This window comes from Canis lupus, chromosome 35, assembly GCF_003254725.2.
Source record: "Canis lupus dingo isolate Sandy chromosome 35, ASM325472v2, whole genome shotgun sequence".
In the NCBI taxonomy this organism is placed as follows: domain Eukaryota; kingdom Metazoa; phylum Chordata; class Mammalia; order Carnivora; family Canidae; genus Canis; species Canis lupus.
In genome coordinates, this window is record NC_064277.1 from 19180363 (window position 1) to 19195470 (window position 15108).

The window sequence follows — 15108 nt, forward strand, 5'->3', positions numbered from 1 at the left end:
AAGTGAAGTTAAATTAAAAGCTTCGATGAAGGGGTGCCTTGGTGTCTCAGTTGGTTAAACGTCTGACTCTTGATATTGCCTCAGGTCATGATTTCAGGATTGCAAGGTTTAGCCCCCTGTCGGGCTCTGTGCTGGGCATGGAGCCTGCTTAGGACTCTCTCCCTTTGCCCTTCCTTACCTCTAAACACACACACACACACACACACACACACACAGCAACTTGGGTGAAGACTTCTCACGTGCCAGGCTTGATGACAAAAATGGAGACAGTAACACTAGTTGAAGCCCAAGATTGAGCATTTGCAATATTTGTTATTCTGATGAATGACCATTTGTAGTCTGTGACTAGCTGTGTTACTGTTTAATCACTCTTCCATTCAATATGAATATATATATATATTGAGAGAGAGAGAGAGAGAGAGAGAGAGAGAGGGATTGAATACCTGCAAAAACCCAGGCTCCATGCCAAGCCCTAGGTATACAGAGATAAATGGGAACCAGTCCCCGCCGTAAAGGAAATGAGAAACAGAAAAGTAAAATAACTTCTATGCAGTAAGTGTTCTAATACAAATAAACAGGGTTTCGGGGAGCACAAGGAAAGAGGTCTAACCCGGATCAGAGATGAAGGTAGGCGGCAAAGTTTCGCAGGGGAAAAGCGAATTCAGGTTCCGTGGTGCCTGCTGTCATCTGAGTGTCCCGCCTCATGCTGGCACATGTGTCAAGTCAATGAATGAGTGAACGACGTGGCTCCTGAGCCTCGTCCTAACGGACCTCGGTTGTGACCATCCGAGCCCAGACCGGGAGTCGGTGGCAGGGCGCGACGGGGTCCCGAGGGACGCGGAGCGGAGGCCGGGGAGCTGTCCCCAGCCCACGGCACTTGGCAGGGCCGCTCGCGAACAGCCCCACGTCTTGTGATCGCCCACGTGACCAGTGACGAGCGCTTGTGCTTTCACGTTGCAGGCAAAGCGAAGGCTGGAGCTGGGAGAAAGCGGTCATCAGTACCTCTCAGATGGCTTAAAAACCCCCAAGGGCAAAGGAAGAGCCACACTGCGAAGTCCAGATAGTCCAAAAAGTAAGGATCCTTTCATCTCGTACTCTCCTCGGTGTGGGCTTCCCACCTTTCAAAGCTTGTGGCCGAGGGGATGCCAAGGCGTGAATAATTTTGGCATGTTGTGTCCTTTTTCATTTCTTTCTGTGCCTGTCCAGAAAATAAATACGGTGTCTGTGCAGACACCCCACACACAAAACATTAAGAGCCCCTCCGGTACCTGAATACTGACTCCGGGGGAGGCCCGTGTAAATGTGCATGGTGTCATTTTTCAACTCGGAATACAAGCTCGCTGGCACCATCCTATAATCAAGTTTATTAACTTTAACTTCCCTTAATGGACAGGACTTTTGAGGCCAGGCTAACCGGGAGTCGGTGATGTCTGGGCCAGCCTCGATCTTGGGCTCAGCAGAAGGCGGTGTAAGAATTGACCAAAACCCATACGCTGCAGCTAGTCTTTCTTTCCATCGATTATTTCTTTTGGGGGAGAGAGAGGGCGAGAAGTAGATTGGAAACAGCCAAATAGTCCTTCATGTCTCTGTCATTTAATGTAGACGCTAAATTAGACTTAGTTGCCCCCCTTTCATGGAGTTTGTGGGTTAGGCCAGCCACAAACCCTGTGTGATGCTCAGTGAAAGCCGAGACCCGCGTACCCTTGAGTCAGAATAAATGCAATATTGCACGAGGACATAACATTCAGGAGGGATGGGGCAATTTGAAAGAAAGACTGCTTAGGTATTCTTCATCCCCACGAAGCAGTACTTGGGAAAACGGGTGAATAGGCCATAGACACACACACAGACCATGGAGCCTGCAAAGCCAGTTGGGGTGTGTCTGTCTGAGTCCCCATCATGAAACACAGGAGAGATTCACAGCCTGGCCCCATCCGGTTAGGCTCCCCGCGTGCGGGTCCTTGGAGGACGTAGCAGGTTCTCATGCACTCAACAAATAATGTTGAGCACCTACTATGTGCAGAGATGGTTCACGAGACCCAGGGAGTAGGGGAAGCCAAAGTAGAAGCCACTGAGAAACTCACAGCAAAACGCTTTAATCGAATAGGAATTTGTGCTGTCCCTTCCTTTTCTAATAGGGCCATTTCAGAGCTTTCTGTAACTTACCCAAACAACAGCAGCGGCTTTGCTTGGACACTAATACCTGGGCTGCAGTGGGAAAGACGGCTTGCCTACCTGCAAAGAAACCCTTCATTTCTTTACCTTTCCCCCTGTCCCTCCCCTCCCCACCCGCTCGGCTTTTGTTTTTCTTTAAGCTCCAAAATCTCCCTCAGAAAAAACACGGTATGACACATCACTTGGTCTGCTCACCAAGAAGTTCATTCAGCTGCTGAGCCAGTCCCCTGATGGGGTCTTGGATTTGAACAAGGCAGCGGAGGTGCTGAAAGTGCAAAAGAGAAGAATCTACGACATCACCAACGTGCTGGAAGGCATCCACCTCATTAAGAAGAAGTCGAAAAACAACGTGCAGTGGATGTAAGTACAGGCCATGACCCCCGGTCCCAGATTTCATGCTCCCACCTGTGCTCCATCTCCAAGGCTTCCTCCTCTCTGCCCTCAGCTCCTTAGCCAGACGTTCAGAGTCTCCTTACACACAGGCCTTCTATTTAGACACTGTCGGAGACCAAAAGGTCGTTACATTTGATTAGCCTCAAGCAAGGGGATCGCTTGGGGATCCAAGGGGATTCAGTAGGGGGCCGTGCCGTTCGTCTGCTGCTGTGGTGCCCAGGTGTATGTCTGTGGCTTGTCTCTAACAAGGGTTTGGAAAGGCACTATAGCTGTGCATTAACACCTCCGTGTATGTGCCCCGTTGCCACGTATCTTTATCCATGGCTCTAATAGCAGGTCAGCTCACTTTCTGGGTAAACTGAGGCAAGGCTTAGCTGCCTCGGTTCCTCCTGGAAGCAGGGGTGATAACACCTGTCACCCATACACCCACACATGCAGTTCGGTGTATGGTTAATTTCGTTTGTGAGTTATGGATGGAGCACCAGAACAGCCAGTATTTTAGAAGGAACTCTGAAAGCACAGTGAGAAGGAACAGATCTGTTGTAGGGTAGCTTTGGGGAAAAAAAAAAAAATACTACCTCAAACATAAGATGAGCAGGTAACTTTTTGTACTCTTGGAATTTTGTGACGATTCAGTGACCCATTTGGCCTGTGGTTTGGAGAAACCTGTTAGATATTGGTCTTTGTTCTTGCGTACAGCACACAGATCTCTTCCCTTAACCTCCTTTTCCTTTTTGGTGGTTGGCGTAAGACCCTCAGAAACTACATAGGTCTTTTTGTGCTTCCCGGGTGATATTTTGTTGAATTTTGAATCATTCTTCATCTTTTCTCTTTTCTTTCAGATTTTTCTATCTTTCTCTATCTCTCTATCCTTTCTTCCCCTTGGTTTTTCTTTTTTCCCCTGAGAGGCATGTGGCAGGGAGTAGCGCTTCCGTGTGCTCTTTGAATTTGAGCCTTCTGAAGAAAGGGGCCTTCTCTAGAGGAGGGAAACCTGAAAACTTAACAGCGTTGGAGTTTTTTTGTGTCCCTTCTGCCCCCACTTAATTTCTCTGGTGTGAAAGGTGAAGGAGTGTGGGACAAAAATATGTACATATAAATGTTCTGATGTTAACACTTGGCTAACAGGCAGTCAAGAGGGGACACTTTACTCATGCCTTCCCTTCCACCCTCTCCCCATTGTCATGTCGTCCCCCACCCCCACCCCCGCCGAGTATCCACGAAGAGTCTGTGTTTGGGTTTCCAGGGGCTGCAGTCTGTCTGAGGATGGGGGCATGCTGGCCCAGTGTCAAGGCCTCTCAAAGGAAGTGACCGAGCTCAGCCAGGAAGAGAAGAAATTAGATGAACTGATCCAAAGCTGCACCCTGGACCTCAAGCTGCTAACCGAGGATTCAGAGAATCAAAGATATCCTTTGTGCCACCTGTTCCTTGGGGGGTTAGTGCCTTCTAGAATAGATCCAGAGTTGACTGGCTGACTCTTACTCACAGGTAGACTTCTACTCTGGTTTCACATGCGTGCATGTGAGTGTGTATGTGTGTGTAAATCCACCTATCTGTCTTAGAACTCAGTATTTATGGAAAAATAGTCACTGGACTGTGTCCTCTCATGCCTGTTTTGGTAGCCAGGTGGGAACTGTTTTTGTTGTTGTTTGAAGCATGTTATTCATGTGTGGTTGGGACATACGGATACACTCCTAGTGTAAGGCGGCACTATTCTAAGATCTGTAAGGTGTCAGTGTTAATATTAATGACAACATTTAGCAGATTCCTCTTTGTCTCCCCAGATTTTTGGTGGGTGTTAGCTGTCAGTGTTGGGGTTCTCACATTCTATTTTCTTTTCATCAGATATTGGAGCAATTGGAATTTGTTGCATCTGTCTGAGCTATAGCTGAAAGAATGAAGAGTATAGGAAAATCATTCTGTAACTTCCTCCATGCCCTAATGCTGATTCACGACACCAAAAACTGATTTCAGAAGTAAACCCCCTCCACTCCCCACCCCCCCGCCAAAGCCTGAGACATCTCAGTTTATCCACAGACATTGGTCCCTGGAAATACAAATTTTAAAAGCCAGTTCTTGTCAACTGGCTGACAATATGTTGGCCATCACAGGAAAACTCACTGTTCATCATCCCACTTCCGAACAAAAAGGGAGGAGGATTACTTCATTATGTTGACAAGAAGATTTTGCAATATTCCCAGTTCCAAGTAGAAGACAAAGCCCATATTTAATTTGTGTCACCCACTTCTGATTATTCCACATTATCTTTTATGTCTTCTAGGCTTTCCCTTGGAGGTTATGGAGACATTTATTTTCCAATTCAGGCAATTTTTTGAAATTACGACTGTTCATTTTCTGTTGACCACAGGATTGATCTTGTTCCGCTGATGATTAGTGAGGTGGAGAAGAGGTGTGGTGATTTGAACCCCCAGTGGCAGATAGAGTGGGTTTACAGGGGAAGAAACAAAAATAGCTCTAGTGGGGCTATTTCATTCACTGTTTAGCTGGGGGCCCCCCGTGGAGGACGAGACGGGGTGGTTATACATGATTGGCAGCTCTCTGGAACGGGTAGCTCATAGCATAGTCACCGACATTAGCTTTCTCTGGGGCCTTTGTTGCAGAAACTGAAAGCTTCCTTGCAGGGAGCTGCTAACCCAAAAAGCAAATTCAAGAGGGAGCCACAGTGGAAGTACTTTTAAGTTTGTAAGATTAGAAAATATGTTTGCACAATTTATTTCAATTCACCATTCAGTTCCGAATATGGTTCAGCTTGTTCACAAATGTGTTGAAATTTTCCTTCCTACAGCATGTTGAGTAATCATAGATGAGTTTTTAGTTTAGTAAGTTCTTGTCACGTCGGTTTTTTACAGTGGGTTATGGGGTAAGTACCTGGTTATCAGCTTCCCCAGTGTTCTCAGTAAAAACTCAGAACTGTCAAGTCTCATATGAAGGCAACAGTTGGCTTCCTCGATGAGATAAATGGTGACCTAAGACCCAGACTCCTGCATGAGCTATCCTACCAAGCTCAGCACCGAATTAACTATCATCTCAACCATTAAGACTTAAAGAAGATAGTCTGTGATAGATGTACCTAAAGTATATACAGATTTAGGATGAATATGCTTGTTTTTCTTCCCAGTAGGTTCATAGCTTTCTTCAGTTTCTAATTAAAAGCCACTTTTCTAAGAGACATCATTTCCTTCTAAATCTCTAAACCCTATTTCTCTATTAAACGTGTTAGATCACAAACTCTATTTGCTATATTATATTACCTGCAGAAATGCCTTCATTGAGTGGTAATTTGCTGTTTTATCTGAGGCATTTTTTGTGGGTTAACATAAAATACGCAACAGGCTGAAGACCTTGTACTTTAATTATGTTACTCCATGTGCCTTAGAGAAGAGAGCTATGTGACTCTTATAAGAGAGCTATCTGAGCTCTTTTAGTGCCAAATAAAAACTTGTCTCTCCAGGCAAGCTTGCATGAATACTTTTTATCATATAACAAGTACCATATTCTTTTATGATACCCTCTTAGCCTCGGCTGCCAGGACACTTAAAAGAATTATTCAGTGCTCAGAAGTCATGACCAAGGTTACTGAATACTGTTTCACTCTCTTTTCCTGTGACGATGTTTCTCAAATTAATTCAGGTTGCAAAGCACTTGGAAGTTGCTTTCCCTCCCTATGAACACTGAAATATTGATAGTAATATCATACAAGGGATAATTTTTCTAACAGAGAAATCGGTAGGCAGTATCAAATCACAAGCAGCTGGGGTGCCCTTAAGAAAACAAGCTGTCAAAAGAAAAAAAAGAAAGAAAGAAAACAAGCTGTCTGTCTGACCAGTCTTCTGAGTTCCTCCACCAATATATCTGTTTGCTACTCACAAATATTCACTTCGTAATGGTCAAGTAGGAGATAGAAGTCATTGTAGTCCCAAAAAATATATGGGCAATCGAGCTTACTTTTTTTTATTTTCCTGTAAATTGGGCTCTGCCGTCATTCAATTTGAGTGACAAAACACTTCACCAGAGTTCACATAATGTCCATGTGAAAATCCCTGACCAAACTGGGTTTTGGTGTTCTTTTGATAGTTCAACTATCTGTTTCCATGTTTAACATTTTAAATTGCCACGGACTTTTTAGAAATTGGTAGGAGAAAGCTATGCATTTGTCCTGTTGTTTAGAATATCAGCCCCAGGAAAGAAGATTTGCAAGAGGTCTCATATACCTAAAGATCAAGACAAAGAGATGGATATATTCCTAGAAGTCATAAAATACTTGAAAATTTTTCCATGCATCTTCTAAATGGTTACATGTGAGGTAATTCATTGGAACATTTCCTTAACACTCACTACGTTAGCTTATGTTACATATCAAGATATTCGAAAAATTAGTGGCCTTAAAGACCAAACTGTTATAGTTGTCAAAGCCCCTCCAGAAACAAGACTTGAAGTGCCTGACCCAATAGAGGTAAGGAGATAACGTCTTTGTTCATTTTCAGAGAACTTTTCGGAATGCCTGGAGTTAAAGAATCATTGATGCGTGGTCAAAGTGTGTATCCTCCTAAACACTTGATTGTTCTTTCCCATCCATTTTACTTAATCCAAATTTCAAAAACATCTCAACAGTTCAGTATGTATTGAGTGTCCCAAAAATCTAATTTTAACATAGCGGAGCATTGAGCTCAGAGTAGGGTGCCCTGTCCCTCTGGTAATTCTCTTTCTCATAATTTGGTGTCTGGCAGTTCTGATTGATTTGAACTGTTGGGGAATTTTATGTTGATTGTCCTGGATATGATCCCCACCGGGAACAGAGACGTAAATGTTTTAAAGCATCTCCCGAACTTAAAAAAAAAAAAAAAGAGTATCTCCCTAACTTATCTTAGCACATTTTAAGAATTTATCTTTTAGAACATATTTACTTCTAAGAAATCACATACCACTTTGGCTGAATTGATAGGCTCAAATATTATGAGAAAGTAGGGAGCATATTTTTGTGATTGGTTGCAGATAATCTTTGCTAACATAAGGCCTGGGCTGTAACTGTAAGATAAAGAAATGTAGCAAAAAAAAAAACAAAACAAAAAAAAGAAATACATAGAAAATAAAAAGAGAATAAGATTCACAAGCTCGCATCTAGGGTAGAGTTCTCACCTTAAATGATAATAATAGCTCTATGACCCAGATGAAGGATTTTAAATGTTAGTGTGCTGCATTCTCTTATTGAACTCTGCTTATAGCACTTAAGAATACTGTTCATCCAATGGTTATTAAAGTTCACATAAAAAAAGCCCCACCATAAAGGAATAGCAGCTTGGAAATACTGTATTTGGAACACTTAAAGGACCTTTTAATAGTTTACATAGAAGGAATATATTTAAAGAACACAATTCACCTCCTCTAGGGCCAGGGTCAGCAAACTTTTTCTGTAAAGGACCAGATAGTAAATATTTTTGGTTTTGTGAACTGTAAATCTCTGTTGGGACTACTCAACCACACAACTCTGCCATTTGAGCATGAGAAAAAAAAAAAAAAAATCAGAGGCAATCCATAAACAGTGGGAATGTGCATGATTCTATGCCAATAAACTTTATTTACAAAGCCAGTTGATGGACCGGATGTGGCCCTCTGGCTGCAGTTTGTTGGCCCCTGCTCTAGAGGATGCCAGTCATCAATTGATGGAGGGGTAGGGAGGCGACCAATGAAGAAACAAAATGAACAATGAAAATTACCTTCCATTTTTAGATGAAAATGACTATAGCTTTCATTTCTCAGTTTGAACTTGTCTCACTTCTTCTGTCGATAGAGCCTACAAATACATTTGGCAAGTACCCAAGGGCCCATTGAGGTTTATTTGTGTCCAGAAGAGACAGAAACACACAGTCCAATGAAAACAACCAACCAAGACCACAATGGGAATATCCCGAAACCCCCTTCCAAAGGTAAAAATTCCACTTTTGTCATTTGGAAACTGTATTAAAAATGAAGGTGACCACAAGGACCCGGTGTCAGAACCACATGCGTTGGCAAGAAACAAAAACTTCTGTTTTTGAACGTTATGAAGGTAGCTTGCTTATTTATTTATTTATTTATTTATTTATTTATTTATTTATTTATTTATTATAGGCATTCTGACTAGTTACCGAATCAGATAATGAACTTGAGCCAATGACTCCTCCACCCACAGATGGTGTCCCTTGGGTTTGGGCTATGGGCAGACAGTGTTTTCAAAAACCAGCTCCAATGTGGGGTGAAGCTGTGGGCTGTCTGGGTGAAACCTCAGCTACACTGGGCCACTCACCTCCACATTATGCTGCACAGATCACATTAGAGAGGGAAAGGGCAGGGTTTGGAGAGAAGAGCCTTTTGTCAAAGAAGTTGTGACTTAACTCCTCCTCTCGCCGCCCCGCAGTGTCATGGGGGACAAGATGTGGGAGGAAACCCCAGGAGTATCTGAGTTCTCCCCCTTTTTGCAAGGTTCAGACTGGGGCTCTGTATTTAATTCCCCTACCTCTCCCCCCCCGCCCCCCAGGTCTCCCAGTACAGCGGCAAGAATCAACAATTTAAGTGACTCGGGACTGTTCTAGAGTAGTAAAAATGTATAATGAGCACAGCCCCTGAGATGGTCGAACTTTTTTGCACTGTAGAAATTCAAAGCAGATAGGGTTTATTATTCATTTTTTAGAAGGATCTTGTTCAAAAAAGGCTGAATTAAAAATAAGTGAGTCCCTACTAGGAAGCCAGCTTTTCAGTATGTATGTTTTGTTTTGTTTTCCTTTAAATAGTGGCTGGCTGATAGCAGAGACAAGTGTTTGAACTTGCTAGTCTCTAATCTTTTTTTTTTTTTTTTAAGATTTTTTATTTACTTATTTGACAGACAGAGAGGGAGAGAGAGAGCGCAGGCAGGTAGAGGGAAAAGGAGAAGCAGGATCCCTACTGAGCAGAGAGCCTGACAGGGGGCAGGACCCCAGGATCTGAGCCGAAGGCAGACGCTTAACGTACTGAGTCACCCAGGCACACCTAGTCTCTAATCTTTGAAGCGATTTGTATTCTTGTTTGTGAACAGTAAGCGTTTCAAAGTTGAGTGAGTTAGAAAGGCTGCCAGTCGCTGTGAACAGTTAGCCCGAGACGGTCTGGATCGTAGTGCCGTCTGATGATCCTTAGCAGAGGGTGCATGCTTTCATAGCAGCAGCTTGCGGATTCTTCCAAAAGATTGATTTTGATTTTCCCCTAACTTATTTTTTGGTTTCCTCCAATTTTTATTCTTTCCCTTCCAGACTTGGCTTCAACCAACTCAGGACATAGCGATTGTTCAATTTCTATGGCAAACCTTTCTCCTTTGGCCTCCCCAGCCAACCTCTTACAGCAGACTGAGGACCAAATTCCTTCCAACTTAGAAGGACCATTTGTGAACTTACTGCCTCCCCTGCTCCAAGAAGACTATCTCCTAAGCCTTGGGGAGGAAGAAGGCATCAGTGATCTCTTTGATGCTTATGATTTGGAAAAGCTCCCACTGGTGGAAGACTTTATGTGTAGTTGATTATGCTTTGTGTGAACTCCCCTTATAAACCAATATTTTTTTATTATGGAACCAGAACATCTGTCATGCAGTGTTGTCCCTTCCTACCTTCTTCCTCCGAGATAGTATCATGAAGTAAACTACAAACTTCAGAACAAAGCTGACATTTTAATGAATTTAAAAAAAAATTTTTTTTTTTTTTTTTTTTTGTCTACACGCACAGTTGCAGGCTCCCTTGGGAAAGCCCTGCTTTGCCCCAGGCTCCAAAAATCTCCTGGATGAGTCAGCAAGTGAGAAAATGTGCAATCAGGTGTCTCTCACCCGTATTTTTCTTCCCTCCCTCCCGGATTGGCTTGCTGTGCCTGACGGATGGGCTGTAGAATGGGGTCTGGCCACCTGGCCCACTCAAAAAACAGCAATCTTCCTTAATAGCATTTCAAGCCGTGCCTTCTCCGCGGAATGCATGTCTTTGGGGTCTGCTAATATGGAATGGAACGGCAGGAACTGTAAACTTGACGTCATGCAAAAGAATGAAATGGATTTCTTCAGCTCTTCTTAGGAATATTTAAATTACTGTCATAATTCAGTGTAAGCTATGGACCTCGTGTCCCGCCAGGAGGTCAAGAGAACCTGCACAGCCTTTCAGATGAAGAACCTGTTTGCCGACATTTGTTGCAGGTACAGAAGAACCGGTAGAGTTCTGCTACTCGAAGCTGTTGTGGATTTTCCTGTCTCCATTAACCACTCCCAATCCCCTGCCCCCAACGTATTTGTAAGTTTAAAGTTGATTTGTAGCAAATGCTTACTTAGGAGTTTTCTGTGGATTGTTTTAGCCTTTTTTTTTTTTTTTTTTTTTTTAGCTGCCATTTAAGCATTCCTGTGGCACCCAGCACCATTTCAATTTAATTGTTTACTTTGAAACGGTTTTTGCTAATTCAAATTATTTCAGCAGAGGTAGAGGACCTCTACTGATCAGAGCATCTAAACGTGTGTGATCCAAGGTTTAACAGCCTCTGCAAGAACCATTGCCCCGTCTCGCTTCCTTTCCCAGGACGGGGAGCTTGGAGCCAGTCGGTCCTGGGGCTCGCGGACATGGGTGGCCCATCTGAGAGGAGAACCAGGTCAGATGACATAGCAGTCCCAAGGAGCAGCAGGTGTGGATCCCTCCGTCCTTGGGCTTCCTGGCCCCGTGACCGGGGCAAGGGCTCTCTTACACTGCACTCAGGGAGACCACTTCTCAGGATGGGGTCAGATAGAGAGGCCTCGGGGGACAAAGACATCCCCACCGTGTGAGTGGCATTCTGTCAGTGGCATTTACTCAAAAGCTGGTGAGAACAGGGCGCTCCCACTGCGTCAGGGGCTACAATCGTCCTGGCCCAGAACCCCCATTCCCCTTCCTCTGTGAAGGAGTAAGCTGGACCAAGGGAAGTCTGGACATGGAAAAAGAAGTGATAGAATGCCAGGGCATCTCCCTCTTTACTCTTCAGGAATGGTGTCCCCCAGTCGGAGGCTTCATGTCAGCTGCACATCCTACCAGTCGTGTCCAGGAATGGCTTGCCCACTGGCCCCGGGGAGAGCCCCTTCTCTTGCTGGGCACATGGCATGGTACCTCAGATCCATTCCTTGGATCCTGAAGACTGCAGGAATGAGGGAGTCATGTTAAAGAAAAAACAAACAAACAAACAAAAAAACCACAAACCTCAAAACGAAACAGTTAAATTGAAATGCTATGTGCCTGACACAGTAGCACTCGATTCTCGATTCGTGTGTTTAATTGAATCGAAAATATCCCTTAGGAAAAACACAAAACAAAACCACGAAAGCCCCAGCCAGTTTACTCTAGGTAGATTTCCACAATATGCAAAGTGGTGGTGGGGTCAAAACAAATGACACCAGCACTTTAAACTATTTGTGTGGGTATGCGTGGGTGTATGTTTGGGAAGAAAAACAAAGGTGCAGATTATCCTCCTTTTTCTTCTTTGGCCTCCTCCATCCCAGCCTCCTCCCTCACACACACTGGATTTGGTACAAATAGCAGTGTGGTCTGTGATGAAGCATTGGGGTGGGGGAGGGAGGGGGAGCTTTGTGTCAAGTGCCTACTGGAAATGCACTGTGGGGTTTTTTCCTGTACGGGAAACCGTTTATGCCAAGCTTTTCCCCATTTCCCATATTTATCTCATCTGGTTAGCTGCCTCTGCTTCCAGCTTTGTATGATTCTCTTTGCCAGCTTGCACAAAGCTGATTTTTTTCCAAAGTCTAAAGACTGAGCTCACCTGGCTAGGTTGTTGTGTGTGCTGTTGGCTTTCTTGTTAAGCCTTTTCGTCCTGTAATAATGCCGTATTTATTGTTTGAAAAATGAAAGGAATACTAATACTAATAAGTTTTAAAAGTTCCTTCATGCATAAGATTTTTCCAGTTAGTGGGCTGAACTGGTGTGCATCAATGAGATGTCCATGCTGTATTCTGTTTGCATTTACCCATTTTTCTTTCTGACATAGTATCTGGCACACAAAGTGGGTTAGTACTACAGTATTTGTGTTACTTTAAGTACGAAGTATGCAGGTTTTCTGGTACCACTGAGTTGCTGCTATTAATGCTCACACATGAAATGGCTAAAAGTTACAAGTGTGCGAATTATGACTGCGTGAGCCTTACAAAATTAAGTGTATAAAGGGCAACACATGAGCTGTCAAACAGTGTTAGGTGTGTGTTCATATGTACAGATCTGTGCATAGCGATTGTTTTATTTAAGTTGATATGTAGTCTACTCACACTTTCATTATCTAGCAATTTTGTACAAAAAAAAAAATAGCAATTAATTTGTAAACACTGCCAGAATATTTTCTAGCTGGTTTGTAATTTTTTAAGAGTGTTCTATTTTGTTTCTGTTTTGTTGTTGTTGTTGTTGTGGTTCTTGTTTCCGTTTTTTGTTGTTTAAGTGTAGATCTGTAAATAAAGCTGCAGTATTTAAAGCTTTAGCTTTCAGGAAAAAGAAAGAACTCGATGTGTGCATGACAGCCTGTGTGTGAGAGGAGGGATTTGAAGGAACACGGATTGCAAGAGTGAGTCGGGTGGCAATAGTCAGATTGTGGGAATTTCTTTTCCTATGGGGTACGTGATTTTGTCAAAAGGAAGTATTTCTCCCAAAATTGGGAGTAGGCAAACTACTAATCGGTTTAGCTTTGTGTTGTATGCTAGTTTAAAAAAGAAAATATGTAATATAATGTAAAAAAAAAAAAAGCTTTTATGATGGATTTTGTAAATAGATTTGTTACAGGGTAACCTGTTCTCTAGCTGTGATCTTACCACTTAAAATGGGTGTAATTTGAATAAATTTTGTATGGTAAAGGATCAATAAAATGATTTTTTTTAAGAGTTCAGACTTGTAAATGGCTTTTCTTAAAAGAATAGCTTCCATTCCTATATTAACGTCATTCTTAAAGACCTGCTTTACCATGGGCAAGGGTTGCCCCAAAGCTTAAGAACATCACCCCCCTTGCCCTTTACATGGGGCTTCAGCACCACTGGACAGATATCAGATGATCAACTGTGGGGTACTTGGTATTTTGAGAAACAGAACTTGCCATATCTCTGACCACCTGCAAAATCCACTTTCAGATATTGAAGGATTTTTATGCCACGTGGCAAGTCAAATTGTAATTTTCATAACGAATTACAAAAGCCAAAAAATTTTAATTCTCGAGATGGGTAATTACCTCCCTTGTCCTAGATTCTGTGTTTCTTGTAATGCCACGTATGAGCAGGTTAGGATTTTTGGATGGCCATCTCATACTCTTTAACTCTGAACTCATCATCTAAAATTCCAACATATTATGTATTGTACATACACACACACAATCAAATGATCAATACAAGGGTATAGAGTGCAAAAACAAAACCAGCCCTGGCATCCCCCTAACCTATTCACCCTAAAGGAAACCACCATTCTCGTTTTTCTCATGTGTATGCTTCCAGTCCAGTTGTTTTCCAGACATACACGTGTGTGTGTGTGTGTATGTGCACGTATATAATCCTACCATGTACACTCATCTGCAGGTCTTTATTTTTCTCACTATAATTTGGACATCTCTCCATGTTCATATTCAACAGACCATGTTGACTCTCTTCAAAGGCTGCATAGCATTCCAATGATTAAAACTTTATTTAATAATTTATTTTACATAGGCAATTTTCTGTTTTCTTTTTTCTTTAAGATTTATTTGGTTGAGAAAGAGAGCACAAGAAGGGGGAGCAGCAGGCAAAGGGAGAAGCAGACTCCCTGCAGAGCAGGGAGCCCAATGAGATGCTCCATCCCAGGACCCCGAGATCATGGCCTGAGCTGAAGGCAAATGCTTAACCAACTGAACCACGTAGGCGCTCCTAGGTTATTTTCTACTTGAGAGATGTGTGATGTTTTGCTATAAAAAATAAATAAGCTTTATTGAATGCTTATATCATGCCGGATACTATTTCTTTTTATTTTTTTTTTTATTTTTTTTTTAAGATTTATTTATTTATTCATGAGACTAGACAGAGGCAGAGACACAGGGAGAGGGAGAAGCAGGCTCCATGCAGGAAGCCCGATGTGGGACTCGATCCCGGGTCTCTAGGATCAGGCCCTGGGCTGCAGGCGGCGCTAAACCACTGAGCCATCTGGGCTGCCCTACTATTTCTTTTTAATGTGATAAAATACCCATTACATAAAACTTACCATTAGTGACATTCAGTACATTTATAATTTTGTGGGATTATCATCATCACTATCTAGTTCCAGAATACTTTCATCATCCCAAAAGGAAACCCCATACCCATTACCAAACCCCATACCCCTTCTTCTAGGCCCTGGCAACCACTAATCTGCTTTCTGGATTGGCCTCTTATGGATATTTTCTACAAATGGAATCATACTATAAGTGACCTTTTGTATCTGCCTTTGTAACTTAGCATAATGTCCAAGGTTCATCCGTGTTCAAATATGTGTCAGCACTTCATTCCTATTTATGCGTGGATAATGTTGCATT

The 15108-nt window shown here is 42.8% G+C and overlaps 1 protein-coding gene across 3 annotated transcripts in view; it reads left to right on the forward strand.

Moving 5' to 3' along the window:
- Positions 1-13462, forward strand: part of E2F3 (E2F transcription factor 3) — a 75926-nt gene extending 62464 nt beyond the window's left edge. For 2 of the 3 annotated variants that reach the window (XM_049106015.1, XM_035710573.2), the window contains exons 2-7: positions 961-1072; positions 2334-2535; positions 3812-3970; positions 6925-7039; positions 8375-8510; positions 9846-13462. In XM_049106015.1, the coding sequence (XP_048961972.1) occupies positions 961-1072; positions 2334-2535; positions 3812-3970; positions 6925-7039; positions 8375-8510; positions 9846-10108 (987 nt within the window). In that variant the 3' untranslated portion in view covers positions 10109-13462. Of the gene's footprint in view, positions 1-960; positions 1073-2315; positions 2536-3811; positions 3971-6924; positions 7040-8374; positions 8511-9845 lie in introns of all 3 variants that reach the window. The other variant, XM_049106014.1, reaches the window with a different exon arrangement.
- The last annotated feature ends 1646 nt before the right edge of the window (positions 13463-15108 follow it).